The following is an 18551-nucleotide window of genomic DNA, read 5'->3' on the forward strand; positions in this document are numbered from 1 at the left end:
GTTCTTGGGGCACTACTTTGTGGGCACTCAGAGTAAATGTCTGTATTCTGTCCCTTCTGTATAGCTCAGTGTCAAACACTGTATGTGTGTGATTTATTGGGCAAGGGATAAATGAATGGCTTTTTATTTTTTTTTTTTGGGTCACTTAACTAAATGCAACATTTAATTGGTACATTCCAATGGTTACAAATATCAGATTTGGGTCAACAGTGTAGTTTTAGGTGAGAGCAGGCCAGAAAAGTGCTCTAAATCCAAATATAGCTTTGGAGCTTCAGATGACAAGGGCTGGCAGCTGCTGTACGAAAAGCTCTTTGTGTACATGGAAGGATTCATTGTAAAAACACAGTGCATCTCCTAGTGGCTCTTTTTGGAAACAAGATGGTAGCTGCAGTCCACTTGGAGCCCATGAATAAAAATAATTAAATATTATTCTGTTGCAGCATTAGGGAAATGCAGATAATTTATTGCAATTTTGAAACAAGCTGGGAGCTGAGGATCTGTAGGAGCCTTGTTTGCTGGACCCTGAGGCTAGCCAGAGCATTTGAGAGTGTTTAAAAAAGGGCTAAACCTGGGCCTTGAACTGCTATAAATTGCATAGACCTGTCTTTGACCTTCCTCACAATGGCCCAAATGGAGGATTCTGCAGAAGTCCTCGCTGCTCCTGCTTTGCTGCCTCTCATTTAAATGTCTTATTAGCGTTCTGCTCAGCATTTGACCTCACAGTAATTTGGTCACCACTTGGGTGTCCAGCACCATCCCATAAACGCTGCTGTTTCACTTACAGACAAATCAATATTTATTACTGATCAGCCCACGTTTGCTCCCCAGCCCTTCACAGAGGCCCAGTGTTGCAAGAGCTCTCCCTGGCAGTTCATTAATGGCTGCGCAGACAGACAGCCGGTCTGGCGAACGGGCTGGAGGAGGATGTTGCAAACAAAATATGGGATAGATTCAGCGGGGGGGTAATTTGATTTGATCTTTTGAATAGTTTCTGGGAGGGCTGGGGAAAGCATCCTGGCACATTAAATCTAGGCAGAAGACCCACCGGGAGCCTTTTTTCACCCTGGCCCTCGATGTGAAGGCTGTACGGACTAAATGCAGTGTTTGCCCCAGAACTGTTCTCGGAATCTTTGATTCTCATTTCCATGACAGCTAGGAAAGCTCAGCTCTTTTCAGGACCCAGCATAACAACTTATGCTGGTGCAAGCAGCACTAAATCTCCTCGGGATTTCCCTTACACAGCCTACTGCTTTCATCCAACTCTGCTGCTGCTTGTGCTTGGGTAGGCAGGATCAGAACTTCATGCCAGGAAGATAAGTTGCTTCTCCTGTTTAGAGAAAGAGCAAGTCACCCATCTCCACACCCAGGGCTGACGTGACGTCAGCCTGGAGTCAGTTTTTCCTTGAGTCTTTAATGAGGTTTGCACCAAGTACAATCTTGAGAATAAAATATTCAATGAAAGTAAGTCAGTATGGAAAGTAAGTCAGCAATGGTTTCAAACCCTGCCCAGACAGACCTTTTGTATTTAGGCCAGCAAAGCCCTACAGATATCACTGTCAAAATCCAGTGCAGACTTCAGCCCCCACCAATTTTCTACACAGCCTGGACCCTTCAGCTCATGGTGCATCCCTGAGAAGAGTGGTTTTCTCTCTTGACACTGTCAAATCCTTTGCTGTGGGGCTGCCAGGCAGCCTTTCCCCCCAGTGCCTAATACAAAACCATTCACCAGTGTGCCTTATCCTAGGCTGGTAGTGTCTGAAGCACAAAACAGTGAAGCAATTCCCCATCACACAAAGCTCAGGGATACAGCCAGGAAATAAACCTAGAGATAAATGGGCAGGACATGGTGTCAGTAGTGACCACTCTCTATAGATCAAACACACCTTTTTCTACTCTCCACTGTGACTAGTTTAAGTGAAGGGGTTGGAAGTGCAGGAAACTTTCTGACAGCGAGGGGAGAGAATATTTCTGGAGCAACTAAGAGAACTAGCAGTACATCCAGCAACGAAGAAACCCATTTGGGGACCTTCCTGGGTCTGCTGCTGCCATCTAGTGACTTGCACAGGTCTGGTTTTTAGGGTAAAGAGAAGCGTGCGCATCCTGGAGAAGGGCGGACCGAATCCCACTTCTGCCGGGCGGGAGAAGGGGAGGCACCGCCAGGGTACCTCTGAGAGCCGCGGCGGGTCCCTGCATCCCGGGAAGCTCCGGCATCCCGGCATCTTCTTGGCCAGCAGCCGCCTGTTGCAAACGAATGTGGAGGCTCCCAGCATGGAACCAGCTGGCGATTGGACAGCACTGTGAGGAGTGGGCACTCTCTCTGTCTGCCCGGGGCTGAGCAGCGGCCCCCAAAGCGAGCCCTCTAAAGCTGCTGTTGCTGGCTCGCAGAAACCCAGAGCTGTGAGGATCGGCACAAAGCACGACTGGAGACAGAGATCCTCTTATCCTGCAGGTGGTCCATCAGGTCTGGGATGAGCCCCATCACCAAGGCACTGCAGGGAGCTCATACAGCAGCTGCTGGCCGAGGATCAGGTTCACTTGCCACAGCCCCCAGAATAAGATGGGGCAGTATGGCCCAGCAGCAGAGCTCCCAGCTGAGCAGAGAGCCACAAAGGGAATCAGCTGTTCTCCAAACACTGGCTGAGCAAGCATCACCCATTTGTACAAGAAAGTCCCTCGATGAGTTGCGATCTTGTTACTGATAGAGGCTGCCCCTGTTCAGTCTTTGTATTGAATTGCCATGAAGATGCATGACTTACTCTTCTTTTATTTCAACACATCAGATCTGGAAATCCCTGTGATTCTTCTTTGTCCTTCACCTTATGTTTTTTGTAATGAGAGGGTCACATGGACATTACGCTCTGTGTGGTCAGCATGGTCCCTTCTCCCATGCTGGCTGTGGCTGAGACAGTGTGTGTAGAATATGAGTTACAAGGCAATAGAGCACCAGACCAAGAAAGTTAAGTTAATGCATTATTGTGTAGTGACTGCAGTGATGCAGTGCTAGTCTGAGGTATTAGGATGCCATTTGTCATTTTGTTTCAGAATCCTAGCTCAAGTGGGGTCACCAAGTAGGTCTTAGAGTGTTTCAGACAGTCCAAAAATTATTTATCCTTATTGTGGAGTTTCTTGTGGTTCCTTTGAAGGAGATGATTCTGGCTTATTGTGAAAGTTTTCTCCATTTTGATAAGCCAAGACACCAGAAGTAATAAACAGAAAATCATAAACATTACCAGCCAGCTCTGCACCAAGGTTCAGATGCTCTTGATGTTCTGTATTCTTCCAACAGTGTGAAACAATCACAAATTCAAGACAACTTTCTTGGTTTGTTCTTGTTGCCTACTATGGGGAAAAGGATTGAAAGAATTTAGCCCCTTGCCTACATTTCTTTATGATGAAAAGATGAAAATGTTAGAAGAAGGCCAAAAATCAAGTAACAAAGAAGGATACCAGTCTCTATTTCTTTTCTGTTTTGCAGTACCGTGGTTCCCAAGAAGTATCCAGGAGCTGGACAGGTTTGCCAATCAGATCCTAAGCTATGGAGCAGAATTGGATGCTGATCATCCTGTAAGAATTATTTTTAATAGTTTTCCTAGTTATTGGAACTAATGTTTCTCTCATTTAAATTTGCTCTCTTTTGGTACAGATCTAGTAGATTAGATCTCACATGGTACAGGACAAGAAGGCCTACCACATTTCTAGGGTTATAATCAGCCCAATCCCTGGTTATGGAGTAAATCAAATCAAAGGTCGCTACAATTGAGTAAATGCCAGGAGATCTTAAAAGTTGTAGTGGTTTTCAGAGCACAGGGCTACCCAAGGACACATCTAATCTTCCCAGGAGGTTCTGATGTAGTGATTTCAGGCTCACTTTGTGTTTCACTAACAAGAAAAAGAAGCAACATATCATAGCCCAGAGAAAGACTCTTTTCGTCCTTGATTACCTACACATGATTTATCTCAGTGTATTGTTATGTGGGTGCTAAATCTGACATGGTACTTTTATGGTGAGACGTGACAAAAGAAAAGATTCTTGGTTCCAAAAGTTTATGGTTTAAATGGTAGCATCAGAAAGTTTTGTTCATTGACTTAGCTGATAAAAAAATAGTTTTGCAGTTTTTCAGTTTTGTTCAGATACAAGAATATTTTCTGCCTCTATTCCCTCTCCAAGCCAACAACTACTTACTTTCATTTGTCAAAACACACTGAGTTCCATGCAGTGCACCAGAAATTGCTGCTATTAGTTTAATTGAGATAGGGTGATTATAAATAAATTACATGCAGTGCACCAAAAATTGCTGCTATTAGTTTAATTGAGATGGGGTGATTAGTCATTCACTACCTATTGCTTAATTCAAGACGTGTTATGTACCATGTACAATGATTCATGATGTTCACTGTGGTCATATGAGAGGAAGAATGAAAGGAGGTACACTGAGCCAATGGCCTCCTTGTGTGTCATGTGGGAATAGACCAAGATTGTATTTGAAAAAAGAACAAGAAAAAGAAAAGAAAAATATATAAAAAGGAATGAAGCGTCTCTCCTCCAGTTCGTAGAATTAGTTAGTGAGTTTTTCCTTAAAAAAGAAAGCCAGCTGCTGGGGTAAATAGGTGACAGTCCGTAGAGTGCAGAAAAAGAGAAATTAAAGGAGCCTCTGTTTTTAGTAGTTAAGTGATGTATGGAATTTAATCACAATGGCCTCCATGACAGGTTAACCTTGGACAGTACATTTTTTTGGCCATTTGCTACCTCTTTTTAATTCACACTCGAATTTACACTCCACTTCAGCTGACTCCTGTACTTGGCTGTGTTTTGTGGCCCACACAGTCCAGTTGTGCCATTGACCACTAAGAGATGCATTTATGGGCTGCTGCAGTGCCCAGGGAGCTGTTCCTCGTTGCCCTACAGAAAGGCACCCTAGCTTGGAAGGAGGGTATTTCTGCACTCCAGGTGGTGAAGGCACTCCTGGTCCTGAGGATCTTTTAGTCTAAACAGCAGGCACACTGGATGGGAGAATGGTTATCCCAGAGGAAGATTTAGAGGTTTTATTTCTTATCCTTGGTTTTATTGCTAATTAGCTGCAAAGGTCAAGCCTACAGCCACAAGGTCTGTTAGACATTCTTTGTAGTCATTAATTGCCCTCAAATGGTTGAATTTGTACTACAAATAGGGTTTTTTCGCCTGCTAAGTGGATGCTGGTCCTCTATCAGTTTGAAAATGAGCACTTTTAAATGTGGTTCATTCTGAAAATCTGCCTAAAAGGTCGGATAGAGTTGATGAATGTGTTTCTAATGTGTTTTGATTCTGTTTCTCTAGAGCAGCCCAGCTGTGCCAGGGACAGCAACAAGCTTTAAGGGAAACCAGAAGGGCATGGTTATCCAAATACTGATAATTCTGGGTTGCTCTTGCCAGGAGCACCTTGTTGCTGCTGTAAAGGAACAAGTTCCCCTATCTTATGGGAAATGGAAATGAGAAAAAGAAAGGACTTGGGGGGCAGGGGTGGTGAGGGACTGTGGCTGAGCGGCTGCTCAGGGGCTCTGCAGCCCAGGAAGGAGCGCTGCCCTGGCTGAGTGGAGCCTGGCAGAAAGGAGGCAGCTTTCCCACCAACCTTGCTGCATTTCTTGGATGCACCAGCCATGCCTGAGGGTGCTCACAGGGAGGAAGGCTCTTCACCTTTTGCACTTACTGACCATTTGCGTGGACTGACCACTGCTGTTTCTCTTCAGGGGTTCAAAGATCCTGTGTACCGGGCCCGGAGGAAGGAGTTTGCAGATATTGCCTACAACTACAGACAGTGAGTACCCACTGCATGAGAGCAAAGAAAACCCTCATCTCCTGCCCTCTCTAGGATGCTCATCCTGCTGGCTATCCCTGCTTTTCCAGAAGCATCTTCCCGCTCTTGGCTTTTCTCTTTTAAATCTTCCTGTTCATGCATTTATCCCCAGATTGCAGCAGAACAAAGGTAAATTGTTCCAGGCACACGTTCAGAAGAGATATCATCTCCCTTCTCTCCACACAAGACCCATCTTTCCCAGCTTTGTTGTCTAATTGAGCAGCAGAACTGTTGCTGCTACAAAGACCTGAGCATTGAATAAATCTGGTATTCCCCATTAAACCAGGGCTGGGGGAGGAGTGCCTATCATTAACATTAAAGCAGGATCTGCATACACTATTAAAATAATGAATAACATATGGTTCTGATGCTAATCCAGTGTCTGTTACCCTACTTTTATCATGTCTAATCCTGCTGCAATCAGCAATTTAGGCTTTCATTTCCCAAGAAAAATAAATTAATAGAGATGATAAATTCAGTTAGAACAGGCTTATTTGATTGCCATCAATGATCAGATCTGGAGGAGAAAATATTCTGTTCCCAGAGACACTCATGTAGTCCAATCATATAGATTGGTACTACTGGGCTTGATTCCTGCTGGGATTGGTAAAAACTGTTTTTGCAAAGAAAAATTAACATATATTGTAAATATTGGGCTACAATTTGCACAGGATCAAAAGATAGCCCCTGAGCCAAAGAGCTAATACTGTAATCACAAAAGGGGAGACAAAATGGGACTGGTTGATTTAAAGTATAAAATGTCAGGCGAAAAAAGTCAGAAACCCAGTTTATCACTAGAAAATTTGGATAAGATATTTGTGTCCAGACGTGAACAGCTCTTATGTCCATTCTTAGCTATCCCACAGAAGATGCAGAGAAATGGACAGGAGGAGAGGTACAACCAAAATTATCAGGCTTCACTGAAAAGGAAAGGGTTCTTAGGTTGTGAAGGTGCTACCCAGCTGCAACACTGAGATGGGTCAGTGGTTGCTTTCCTTGTGTCCTGCCAAACATGAATTTCATCCTTTTCTGTATCCCTTCTTTTGCATCTGTACTGTCCTCTTTCTTTGTGCTGTTTGCCTCTACTTTGCCTTTGCTTTTCTGCCTCCTCTCATGATAGATTTACCCACTGTTTTTGTTTAATGCATGATTTCCCTGACTTCTCTTCTCTTTGCTTTTAGCTTGCCTCTTCCCTCTGCCTTACTTTGCTTCTGGCCCCATTGATCCCTTGAATATTGTTTTAATTGCAATTTGAAAGGTTTTTAAGCCATAGCTTCCCCCAGTAGTCCTGGAAGGTGGTTGAGGATTATTTAGGAGTCCTATAGGAACAAAAATCACCCAGCAATGCTCATAATTCAACATGATGTTTAAAGCTCCACAGATCAAGGAGAGCTGATACAGAGAGACAGAAAGTGATGGTTCTCCAGAGGAGCTGCCCTGAGGCTCAAGAAAAAAATGAGAAAGTGGGAGATGGTGGGGTGTCATCAAGAGTTTAACAATGGGTCTCTGGGGCTTGGAAAGCTTCAGCATTGTTCCAGCAGTGTTGTTAACCCTATTAAGTTCCTTAAACCCCTTTGATTTTTCAAAGCTGTTGGATTCACCTATGGCCTTAACATTATTGCTAAGGAATTGGTTATTCACAGGCGGCCAAACTGCATTGCTTGTGGTGTATAACTCCTGTTAGTTTCAATATGAGCTAAGGATGTGGAGGCCTGAGGGTGGGATTTAACTCATAATTGCTCCTTACAATTATAAAAAGTCAAACTGGCTGGAGTCTGCATCTGTTACAGCACAGAGCACAGATCAGAATTTCTCTGCCACTGCAACAGAGTTTTATGGAGCTGATGGTTTCATGTTTTTACAAAAACCATTAATATAATGCTCACTAGAGCAAGAAGTAAAACAGTTCCTTCATATCAAGAAAGAAAAAATAAATTGAAACCTACAGCAAACAAGTATTTTTAGGAAAACACCTTTAAAAGACAAATAGGCACTGATTTCTTTTTAACATAATCATGCAAGGAGCTGTCTAAAGGCCATTATCTCAGCCAAGGTGGGTTGAGTCCTTTCCTGCCACTGCCTAGGGACAAGTGAGGCTCCTTTTGTATCTGTGTGCCAGCCCAAAAACATCTCCCCTCCTGCACCAGCAGCTCCTGGCCAGTCCTAGTAAAGCTGCAACATAAAGTAGAATAAGAAAACTGTTTTGAAAATGGCAAGTAGGAAAGGACAAAGAGCATGTTGATGGCATAGGGCATTTTATGTGGCTGCTATTGAGGGTGTCCATTTTCTTTCTAGTGGCCAACCTATTCCTCGTGTCACCTATACAGAAGAAGAAAAGAAAACGTGGGGTACTGTCTTCAGGGAGCTGAAGAGTCTGTATCCAACTCATGCTTGCTATGAACACAACCATGTGTTCCCACTGCTGGAGAAGTACTGTGGCTACAGGGAGGACAATATTCCCCAGCTTGAAGATATTTCAAATTTCTTGCAGAGTAAGTTTGAAGCACCTAAAAGAACCAAATGAAAGGAAAAACCACAGCTATCAGAGGAAGTGGTGCTTCCAGAGAAGGAAGAGCAATCCCTGATTTATCAAAGACTCCCTGTGATGTTTGGGCACATCACTTAGCCTGTGTCCCAGGTCCTTCTCTAATGCTTCTGGGGGTGCAATGGGGCAGATGCTCAGATACTGTGCTGGTGGTATACCTGGGAAGAAAGTTGCCTGCAATTAAACTCTATATAACATAAGGAGATTAAAAAATTAAAGAAAAACCCCAACCATCAACAAACTTTTCCCGATGTAAGGAGTCTGGATAAGGATAAATCAAACCCATCAGCTGTTTTTAAGATGCTGTCTTTCTGTCCCTTCAGGCTGCACTGGGTTTCGGCTGCGCCCCGTTGCAGGCTTGCTCTCCTCGCGGGATTTCCTGGCTGGGCTGGCGTTCCGAGTGTTCCACTCCACGCAGTACATCCGCCACGCCTCCAAGCCCATGTACACCCCAGAGCCGTGAGTACTCTGGCACACCAGGGGTGTCAAGCTGCAGCACACCAACAGCAGGGTCAGTCCAGCTGGGAATAACTGCCTGGGACTCTGCAGCACTCCTGGGAACAGGGCTAAGGGAGAGCAGCCAAGGGACTGCTCTCTTTTGGGAACATTTATGGAGTCTGTCTGTTAACAATCTGCATTCACTTCTGCAAGTTCTCTCTACTTCAGTAGTTTTGCTACTGAAGGCCTGCTTGTGTGGTTTCTGGGATGCAAGAGAGTAGTGTACAAGGGAACTTAGCTAAGCCATTAGCACCCAAGTGTGCAGCAAGGACTCAGCCTGTTGTTCTGAGTACAGAAGCAAGCTTCTGGCAGTAAGATAGGAGAAGCCCAGACCACCTCTTTTTCATTTTGGAGTGTTTCTCTCTGTTTTTGTCCATTGTCTTTTCCACTTGCCATTTTAATACCAGATTTCTTATTCTGTTTCATATTGTTGCTAATCTTTCTGGTTTTTTATTTTTTGCTTCCTAATTTCCACAAACTCTTTTTGCTTTCCTTTTTCTGTTTTTGATTCTTCTGATTTTCTTTCCTGCTTTTGTTTACCCCATTGTCGTCATGCCAGGCTGAAATGTCTTCCACAGACTTTTTTCTTCAAAAAAGTCTTCCAGGCCTTTTTTGGATATCTTATCCCCTTCCTCTTTCCATCTCACCAAATCACTTCTCTGTATTTGAAAAATCTAACATTCCCTGCTGCTGAGGGATGTATGATGCAAAAGCACAGAAAACCCTGGGGTTTGCAAACATTTCCACCACAAGAATAATTTCAGAGCAAAATGTTTTCCTGTGAACAATATGTGCAGGTAGGAGCAAATGCACTGCACTCTTGACTGTGTGCTGGCTCTAGGGCATTCTTTCAGCATTGCTGGACTTTTCCTGCATCACAGTTACTCAGATGTCATGTTTTCTTGCAGTGATATTTGTCATGAGCTGCTAGGACACGTGCCTCTTTTTGCTGATCCCAGTTTTGCTCAGTTTTCCCAGGTAAGTTATTCGGTGGTTATATTATTTATATAATTAAACACAGTAATTCAGTGGATGATCCAAGAGCTGTGAAGGGTGGTGCAGATTCACCTTTGAGCATACTGCATAAGCGTGGCTGAAGTGGTTTATTTATTGCTTGAAATCTGGACACAATTCACATAATCATAAAGTCCAACTCCAAACATGATCTTGTGTGAGTTGCTTTTTGACAGACCCTGTGAAGCCATCACTTTAAAGCCTTCCTGCAGATGTTGATCCTTCTGAGTGAAGTCATATAGTTCATGAGTCAGATGGATTATTACCTCACCACAATATTCAAATGTTAGGGAAAGTGGAGATTTTCTTTTCTTTTCATATTGAAGCGACACTGTGGGCTGAGTAAAGTGAGGAACTGTCTCAGCTGTAAGCATGGGAGAAGGCTGGAGAGGAGATTTGTTTTTGGTAGTGTTAATGTCCCTGGAAAAGAAGCCAAACCCTGGTGAAGCAGTAAACCTTTGGCTGCATCCTACCAGAAAACGTGGAAATACACAAAGAGAGAAAGGCATAAAGACAGAGTGAGGCAGGAAAGGAAAGTGAAAGAAAAGATGGATCTCAAAAGACAAAAGTCAGTTTGATCTACTTAGTAACTTTTTAGTATTGCCTTTAGGCTTTGGCCTTTCCCAGAACTGGTGTTTCCTTCCAGATGAGCCCTACTGTACCTTAGCTTCCTAGGATTTGACATGGTGATAAGCTGCTGTAATGCCTTTGCTGTGTTGGGGCTGGGGAGCTGATTTTTTGCACTATGCAGTCCTCACTAGAGCAAATCAAGCAAGGAACCTGGCTATATTAGTCTCACATGTCTGTTTTTTGAATCCAGCCATTGCATACATCCTGGAAAAATCTCCAAGGTATGAATAAGCTCTTTCAAATCATGCCTTGTCATTCAGAAAAAAATAGCTCATTCAAGGTTCCAGGAAAACTTCTTTAATCAGGACCCATCAAAACAAAGAGAAATATATAAGGTGTGTAGGTGTGATTGATTTGCCTCCTTTTGTCCCTATCATTCTCTCAGATGTTCATTGTAGAATTGATCAAAAGCCTGTCAAAGCAAGAGAAAAATTTTATTTGACCTCAATGGGCTTTGTACCAGGCACAAAGGATCATGCCTTGTAAATGACATTTGTACAAGACCCTTTGTTCATTTTTGGAGAGATTTCTGGTTTAAAATTGATCTTGCATGATAGGAACATGTCCTGTAAACATTTGTGTGTGGTAGTAAGCTGTGGTAACATTTAAAATGTGAGCAATTACATAAGAGGGGGCAGGAAGAATGTTTGCAATAAACAGCTTGAAGAATAATGGTTTATTGTTACAGGAAATTGGACTGGCATCTCTGGGAGCTCCAGATGATTTCATCGAGAAACTTGCTACGGTAATTTAATAAATGAGGGCTCAATTTTCCAAAGCGCCCTGTGTTGTCTTAATTCTGCTGCCACTGAAGTCACTGGTAGAACTCCCATAGAGCTGAATGGGATCAGAGTGAAGGCTGTGATTGGAAAACCCTACCCCGAAACAGTTGCACTAAAGGAAAATAGCTTTGGCACTCTTTATTCAAAGTGACAGTTGTGATTAAACACAGAAGCCCAAACAAGATTTCCTCCAGCACAAACATATTGGGCAAGAAGAGATTATAAGTTGCTTCATCCCCACAGGAAATTTCAAGAGGCAGCTTCTGTAGTTGTTTCACCTTCAAGCATCTCTTCCAGTCAGGCACTATCCTCTGTAGTCAGCATAGATCACCTGGATAGCTACTCTGAGACTACTGAGACCCAGAGCTGCAAATTTTGAATAAAACCGGGGGTATTACTCTGAGATTAGAGCCCCCAGTGCCAAATGCGGGCCACCTGGGCAAAGAATTCCACCAGCTTTGACACTGCTGATAGATGGGATAGTTTTTTCTGAGCCAGGGCAGGTATCCCTTCAAAAGGACAGACCCGGGAGTCAAATTTGGCCACTCTCCATCTTCCTTTCTTATTGCAGCAACAGCCTGATCATGCTGCTGCTGCAGTCAGATGCCCTGTGTGAAGCAGGACTCAAACTTTTCTAAAATAAGATTCAAACTTCCACTGGGTTGGCCAGCCGAAATAAAGCTTTATTGCTATGATTTCATTGCTCCTGCTGACAAAGATAAGCACAGTAAAACACAACCTTGTTTGTCATGGAGCCGAACTGATTCTCAGGTAGAGAGAAACTAGTGCTATGCTTCTCCCAGGAGAAGAATTTCAGTCTGAAGGGACATTTATTGCATTTATACACTTGAATTTGACACACAACATCATCTTATATAGAAATGAGAACTCTAAATGTATTCAAATAAATGCTGTACATATATTAATTTTTATCAAGTAATCATAAGTTTCTGTCTCATTTTCTTTCCAGGTTTATTGGTTTACAGTTGAGTTTGGACTTTGTAAGGAAGGAGATTCCCTCAAGGCTTATGGTGCAGGGCTGCTGTCTTCATTTGGGGAGCTGCAGGTGTGTTCTAGAAAATATTTCAAATATGTTTATAATTATTCAAATTCCTTTTCTGAATGTCTTCGGATCTTTGGTTTTGCTTCATACTTTGTGAAGTAGGATGAAATGTAGTACTGCATTGTAGAGCTCTGATAAATGTGTAGGTGTATGGAGACATGGAACTCACACCTCCTTCTTTCCGAGTAAGTGACATTATCACTGTATACCACAGAAGCAACTCTTCCCTGTCTTAAATTGAGTTGCTCTTTATTTATTTCACAGAATGTTCAAACACTCTAACACTGAAATAAATCTCTTACCTTTTTGTTCATAGTATTGTTTATCAAGTAAGCCTGAGATTCAGCCTCTTGTCCTGGAGAAGACTTCAGTGCAGAAGTACTGTGTTACTGAGTTCCAGCCTATCTACTATGTTGCTGAAAGTTTTAAAGATGCAAAAGAAAAGCTAAGGTACTCCAGTCATTCCAGAGAAGAACCTATTCTTGTCTGTTGCAATTACAGTGGATCTCATTGCCATAAAGGGTCTTGGGTTGACAATCATGTTTTGAGAGGCATTAGAAAAATCTGTGCAATGCTTAAAGATAATAAACATTTAATATCCTCAGAATCTTAGGCAAAAATGAGTAGTAACATTAATATACCTTACGCATGAAACCAAGAATTTGTGCTTAGTGTAACTAAGAGTTTGTCTAACCAAAATGCAACAAAAAAATGTATCTGTTCAATTGCAGTGATACTGATATTTAAAGTCAAATCTGGCTAATTAATGGAAACCAGGTAACTTTACCATTTCTAGAATTACCAGTTATTGTAAAAAAAAAAAAAAATAAAAATCTCGTATCTACTCCTTTTCCTCTGAAATTATGTCCAGGTTCAGTTCTGATTCTTGGAATGGCTCAGCCTGTGTTGGGGTTCAGCTTGGTTTTCACCTTGACAGCATTTCTATTCCTGTTAAAACACCAATGCACTACCATGTTTCTGGGTGTTGGTCAAGCCACTGGGGGCTAACCTTGGTTCACACTCAACTTATTTTTCACTTGGAGATGCCACACATAGCCTTGTCCCAGACCTGCAGTCTTTTATCTTTCTACCATTCAAAGATAAATTGTTCTGCATCCCAAGATATTCTGTTACCTCAGACTCCCCAGATCAGAGGTCTTCCTAGCTCTCTCCACTTCTGCTTCTTTAGTTGTCATAAGTCTGCAGCTTTTCCTTGTGCCCTTTTCTCAAGGGAAATACCTGGATGGCCTTCTCTTCTGGGCTGTGCTATTAATATCCTGTACACAGCTTCTGCCTTCTCTGCATGCATCCCTGAGTAGCAAGCTCCTTGAGGAAGTAGAAAATGCTACCTCATTTAGCTGCAACAAAATATCTTGGAGCTTTTTTTATTTGCTTCAGCGACCAAATTGAAAAAAGCAGTTAAATTGAAATAGAAGTTCTGGTTTTTAGTCCAATGCCTGTGTTAGAGGCTTGCATCTGGACATGTGTGTTTGTGGGTAACAGAATACCTTTCAGAAAAATTATTCTTAGACTGACAGCTTAAGGCATTCATTTTCTAATTGGGATCTTACCTTCAACTGAGATTTAGGAAAACCATCTTCTAATGTGATCTCTCCTCTTAGAAAAATGAGACCAATGCTGCTAAATTCGTCATAACCAACATAATATTTTTTCACTGTCATACCTTGTGGCCTGTTCATACTGAGTTCTGTTTGAGACAATGTCCTTAAAAAGGTTTAAACTGAAGAAGCTTTGTGGGGGTGGCATCCAGCATATTCCACTGTTCTGGGTGTATGGGATTTACCCTGCTGAGTCACAGTCTGTATAGTGGGGCTCCATAATCAACTCCTGCGTGCTTCCCTTCCTCTTTCAGCAATAACTTCAGTAATCCAAAGCAGATATATAAGCCAGTATCCTGCTGGGGTCCACAAGGAGCCTGGAACAATAGCTCTGACCATCTCATCCCATTCAGAGCCCTTCTTTCCGCAGTTCTGTGGTTATGCAAATTAATATTTTCCCAAGACACCATAATTTGAATGCTTCTGACATGGAATTAACTATTTTACAACAGAGAATGCTGCTTCACTCAATTAACTATCATCTAGCTCTTGAATTACCTGAAAACTATGAGGTAATTTAAGAGCTAGACCATGCCAGAAGTTAGGTGTTTAGTTAGTTGCTCTTTGGCATGCCAGGATGGTGTAGATCCTTGACCTTAATTCCCCAGAAACTCAGACTTGGATTAGAATTCCTACCTTTTGCACTAATGAAAGGAAAATGAGGTGTTCAAGCTTGGCAGATTCCAGTTTCGACACAGTTGGCCTATACCAGGAGCAGTGTTGCCATGCCAATAGCTTAGTTAGTCCTGTTCAGAAAAAAAACAGAGGTGATAAGGACAAATGCCATTTCAAGTGTGTTGCAGAACATTGTAGGTCTCGGGTCAATCAGTAGGAATTTCTGTTATTTCCTCCCATAGATTTTCTTATCCCCACAATCAACAAATGCACACATCAAGAAAAGACTCCATGAAAAAAAAAATTAAACTGCACATTTGTTTGCTTTTTCCCTCAGGAAATTTGCTCAAACAATCCCTCGTCCTTTCTCTGTTCGGTACAATCCCTACACACAGAGGATTGAAGTTTTGGACAATGCAAAGCAGCTGAAGAACTTAGCTGACACGATCAATAGTAAGGAATTGTACACTTGTTACCTTGAATTCCTCAAAACTTGGGTCAGAAATAGGAGCCACAAGGCGGATTCCATCTGGTTGCATTTAATGCTCTGAGCCTATCCAAGATAAGGCAGCACACATCTCCTTCCTCATGAAAAAATTACTTCCCAATTCTAGCCAAGCTTCAACAAGCATTTCCACTTTGCTGTAACTTGCTAAATCTGAAAAACCCAGTTTTGGGGGAGATGCTAGGAAATGGCAGATGGCCTTGAGGTAGATCCTAGCTGTTTCAAGTAAGGAAGTGAAGGAGAAGATGGCTTTGATCACATTTTCCCCCTCACATTGGCTAGCCTGCTGTGAGCCAGCTCCTCTGATCTTGTGAGCCAGCCTTCTATGGGTAATGAAGGCAAAGGGGTGACACTGCAAACTACCTCCAGTAAGACCCTAATAAACGTGTCTAGTTTAGCACTTCTGTGCTCACCTTATTCTATAAGACGTTGGATATAATGGGTAAAAAAACATACAGGAGCGTTAGAAATGGGCTAGTTCTGGAATTAACTGCTCTAATTATTTCCTTTGCAGGTGAGATTGGGATCCTTTGCAATGCCCTCCAGAAGATCAAATGAAGATTTGATGTAACTTGCTAGTGACTAGAAGCTATCATGTGCAAATGCCAGTCTTGATCTAGCCTCAGCATATTATCTTCTGGTGAACTGCATCAATAATTATGTTATATATCTTAATTATTAGAGATTAGCAGATAAACAGACATCTATAGGTGACCCTCAGCTCTTTTGGCCTTCAGACACTAATCCATTGTTTTCTTACTAATGTATAAAAATTACCTTATTCCTGGGAACCTGGGGGAAGTCTGTTCATGTTTTGTGCCAAAGGTTAACAGAAGGAGATCTTTACTATGCAGAGCATAATCTGCTGCTCCTGTGAGGTGTGGGATCAGGGATGGGATGTCAATGGTGAACAGAATGATCCACCTTGCCTTCTCTCACAGTCACTCTCCACTCAGTGCCTCCTGCCTCCCAGTTTTCCAAGGTTCCCATGGAGTCTGGAACTCTACACCTTTTAGGGTATGCAGGAGAGATTTCTCTCAACAGGCATACTCAACAACTCACAGTGGATGGCTGATGTGAGAAGGCTACATTTTCTTTGTGTGTGTCCTTCCCTGAGAGGTGTATCTTAATTTTCTGGTCTCACAACCTAGAAGGTGGATACCAGCACCTTGGAAATGGAGAGGAAGTGCCTGTTAAAATGAAGCTGAAGATGTTGGAGCCTTTCAGCTCCTAACTCACTGTATCTTGGCTTGAGTCCCCAGCAAAGCCATTGAAAGCCTGGGTCAGCTGTGTCCCAGTCTAACTGCATTCAAACCCAAACATGTAATCTTTCAAGACAGGTCCTAAGTAACGACACCGTTTTGTATCTCCACTGCCCATTTCCTGGAGTATATCTCAGCTGAATCACAAAATGGAACCAAAGGTGGCTCCAGCTTAACTCAGTGGCTGAACATGGAGAGAGAAGAGTTTTCCTGTTCAGGAAGCTGTTTCTATATTTAACCAATAAATTTCACTCAAATCAGCTAATTGCACTTTTGGACTGGTCCACATTGTATAGTGCCTCCTGGTTGAAGGAGGGAACTCAGCATTGGATCATTGGAGCAGAATGGAGCAAAGCAAAACTGAACTGCATTTCCAGCTTCAAGTAATTTTGCATCATGACACTTAACATGGCTCGGGGTCACATTTCTCTTAGAAGATTGAAAGATGGAGAGGGATTTGAAAGCCCATGAGTCTCATACCTTTATTAGTATTAATTTTGGATTTATAGTTTGAAAATCAATACTGCTTTAATGTAAGAATCATCCTTTAGGAAGATAGAAGGTACAGTTCTTTTCCTTATATATATGGTGTGTAATAACATTAATTTAGGGATACCAGCTGGAACCCTTTTCAATAGACATATATTTATGCAAAATGGTATCATTTTGGTGCTTTGAAGTATCCTTTTTTATCTCAGTATCTTTTTATTCCTTTTTTTCTCATCACAATGTCTCTCTAGATCTTTCAAACACACTTGACATGTATTTTCAGTGTAAAAGTAGCCCATATTTTTATCTCTTAATATAATAGAACCTCTGAGGTAACTGTATGCTACAAAGAGGCAATTTCATCCCAAGGGTAAAGTCTTTCAAACTAATCCTCAGAGAGCTTTCCAAGCTCCTCTGCTTCTGGCTTAAATGACAGCAGCAGTTCTATAGTGATATTGAGAGCTCAGGATTCATTATTTTCTTTTATGTGCAAGTGGAATAGTTAGAGAATATTGATGCCACATTTCTGATTCTCTGTCCCTTAATGCAGGTTTAAATGAGCAATAGCTCCAGCCAAAGCAGCATAGCATGGCTGCTCAGCAAGACAGATGAGAAAAAAATTAAATATTCAGTATTTTAAAAGCAGAGGAAATGTATGGAAAGTAGATTTTCTTGCAGAACAAATAATCTTGTACCTAAGTACTTTAAATACTACAAATAAATCACATTTTAAATAGTACTCCTTAACGGGTGACTTCTTATTTCCATGGTTAAAGAAAGTTCCAGCTGTGTAGGAAATCAGTGTAAATCCTCCTTGTATGGTAAGCATCCAAGTCAAGAAGAATTAAATACCCAGGTAGGAGGGAATGCCCATCTGAGGTGCTCCCCAAAACAAAAAAAGGCTCTCTTGACTGTCACTCATCCAGCCAAGATTATGAGGTTGATATAAACGCTTCCTGATGTGTGCCATTACTTAGAAATGCACAGCCAAGCCCAGCTACATTTGCATACTCCATAAGTCTTTGGGTGCTACTCTGACTAACCTACCCCAAGTTCATCTTTTCGGTAACCTTCCTCACTTCTACCCCACTATGATCACATTTCTTGGTAACCTCATCTCCAGCTCAGGTGATCGAAGAAGCTTTTTTTGAGGCCCTTTCCTTTATGTTGACCTTGGCCCAGGTCAATGTTTATGATGGAGGACACCAGTCTGCACTGGTGGACTCCTCTGGGTGTCTTAAGATGCCTACATCTGACAGCAGCCTTGGAAACATTTTAGTCCCCAGAGAATGCAGAAATAGTTGGAAAAGGGATTAAGCACAGCAGCAGCCCACAGGAATGCATTATTTTTAAACCTCCCTCTGCTTCTTCAAACCATGCTGACAGCTGTCAGAGATAACATTTTGATGTTCAGGTGTAACCATCTAAATTAAATAAACAAAAAATATTAATGCTGCATCTATCTCAAATGAGTGGCGCTCTGCTCATACAGGATAAAGATGGTACCAGGTTAAAAAAGGGCAGGTTGTTTGTGGTGATCAGACCTGGCCTTCTTCTGTGCCCAGCCTTGCCACCACTGCTGGGGGAATGTGGAATGGGGGAGTGAGAAGAGCTTTTGTTCCTCTTAAAGCCCATTTCTACACCCAGCTAACTCAGTTGCAGCTGCCATTCAAGCACCTCTGAGGTGCCCCCTTGCCC

The 18551-nt window shown here is 42.3% G+C and overlaps 1 protein-coding gene across 1 annotated transcript in view; it reads left to right on the plus strand.

The window, feature by feature from the left end:
* The window catches only part of PAH (phenylalanine hydroxylase), a 33739-nt gene extending 16147 nt beyond the window's left edge, over positions 1-17592 (plus strand). The window contains exons 5-14 of the mRNA XM_030263185.4: positions 3476-3564; positions 5725-5792; positions 8127-8323; positions 8700-8835; positions 9783-9852; positions 11207-11263; positions 12271-12366; positions 12680-12813; positions 14935-15050; positions 15617-17592. Of these exons, the coding sequence (XP_030119045.2) occupies positions 3476-3564; positions 5725-5792; positions 8127-8323; positions 8700-8835; positions 9783-9852; positions 11207-11263; positions 12271-12366; positions 12680-12813; positions 14935-15050; positions 15617-15660 (1007 nt within the window). The 3' untranslated portion in view covers positions 15661-17592. The remainder of the gene's footprint in view (positions 1-3475; positions 3565-5724; positions 5793-8126; positions 8324-8699; positions 8836-9782; positions 9853-11206; positions 11264-12270; positions 12367-12679; positions 12814-14934; positions 15051-15616) is intronic.
* Positions 17593-18551: the final 959 nt, after the last annotated feature.

This window comes from Taeniopygia guttata, chromosome 1A, assembly GCF_048771995.1.
Source record: "Taeniopygia guttata chromosome 1A, bTaeGut7.mat, whole genome shotgun sequence".
NCBI classification, from domain to species: domain Eukaryota; kingdom Metazoa; phylum Chordata; class Aves; order Passeriformes; family Estrildidae; genus Taeniopygia; species Taeniopygia guttata.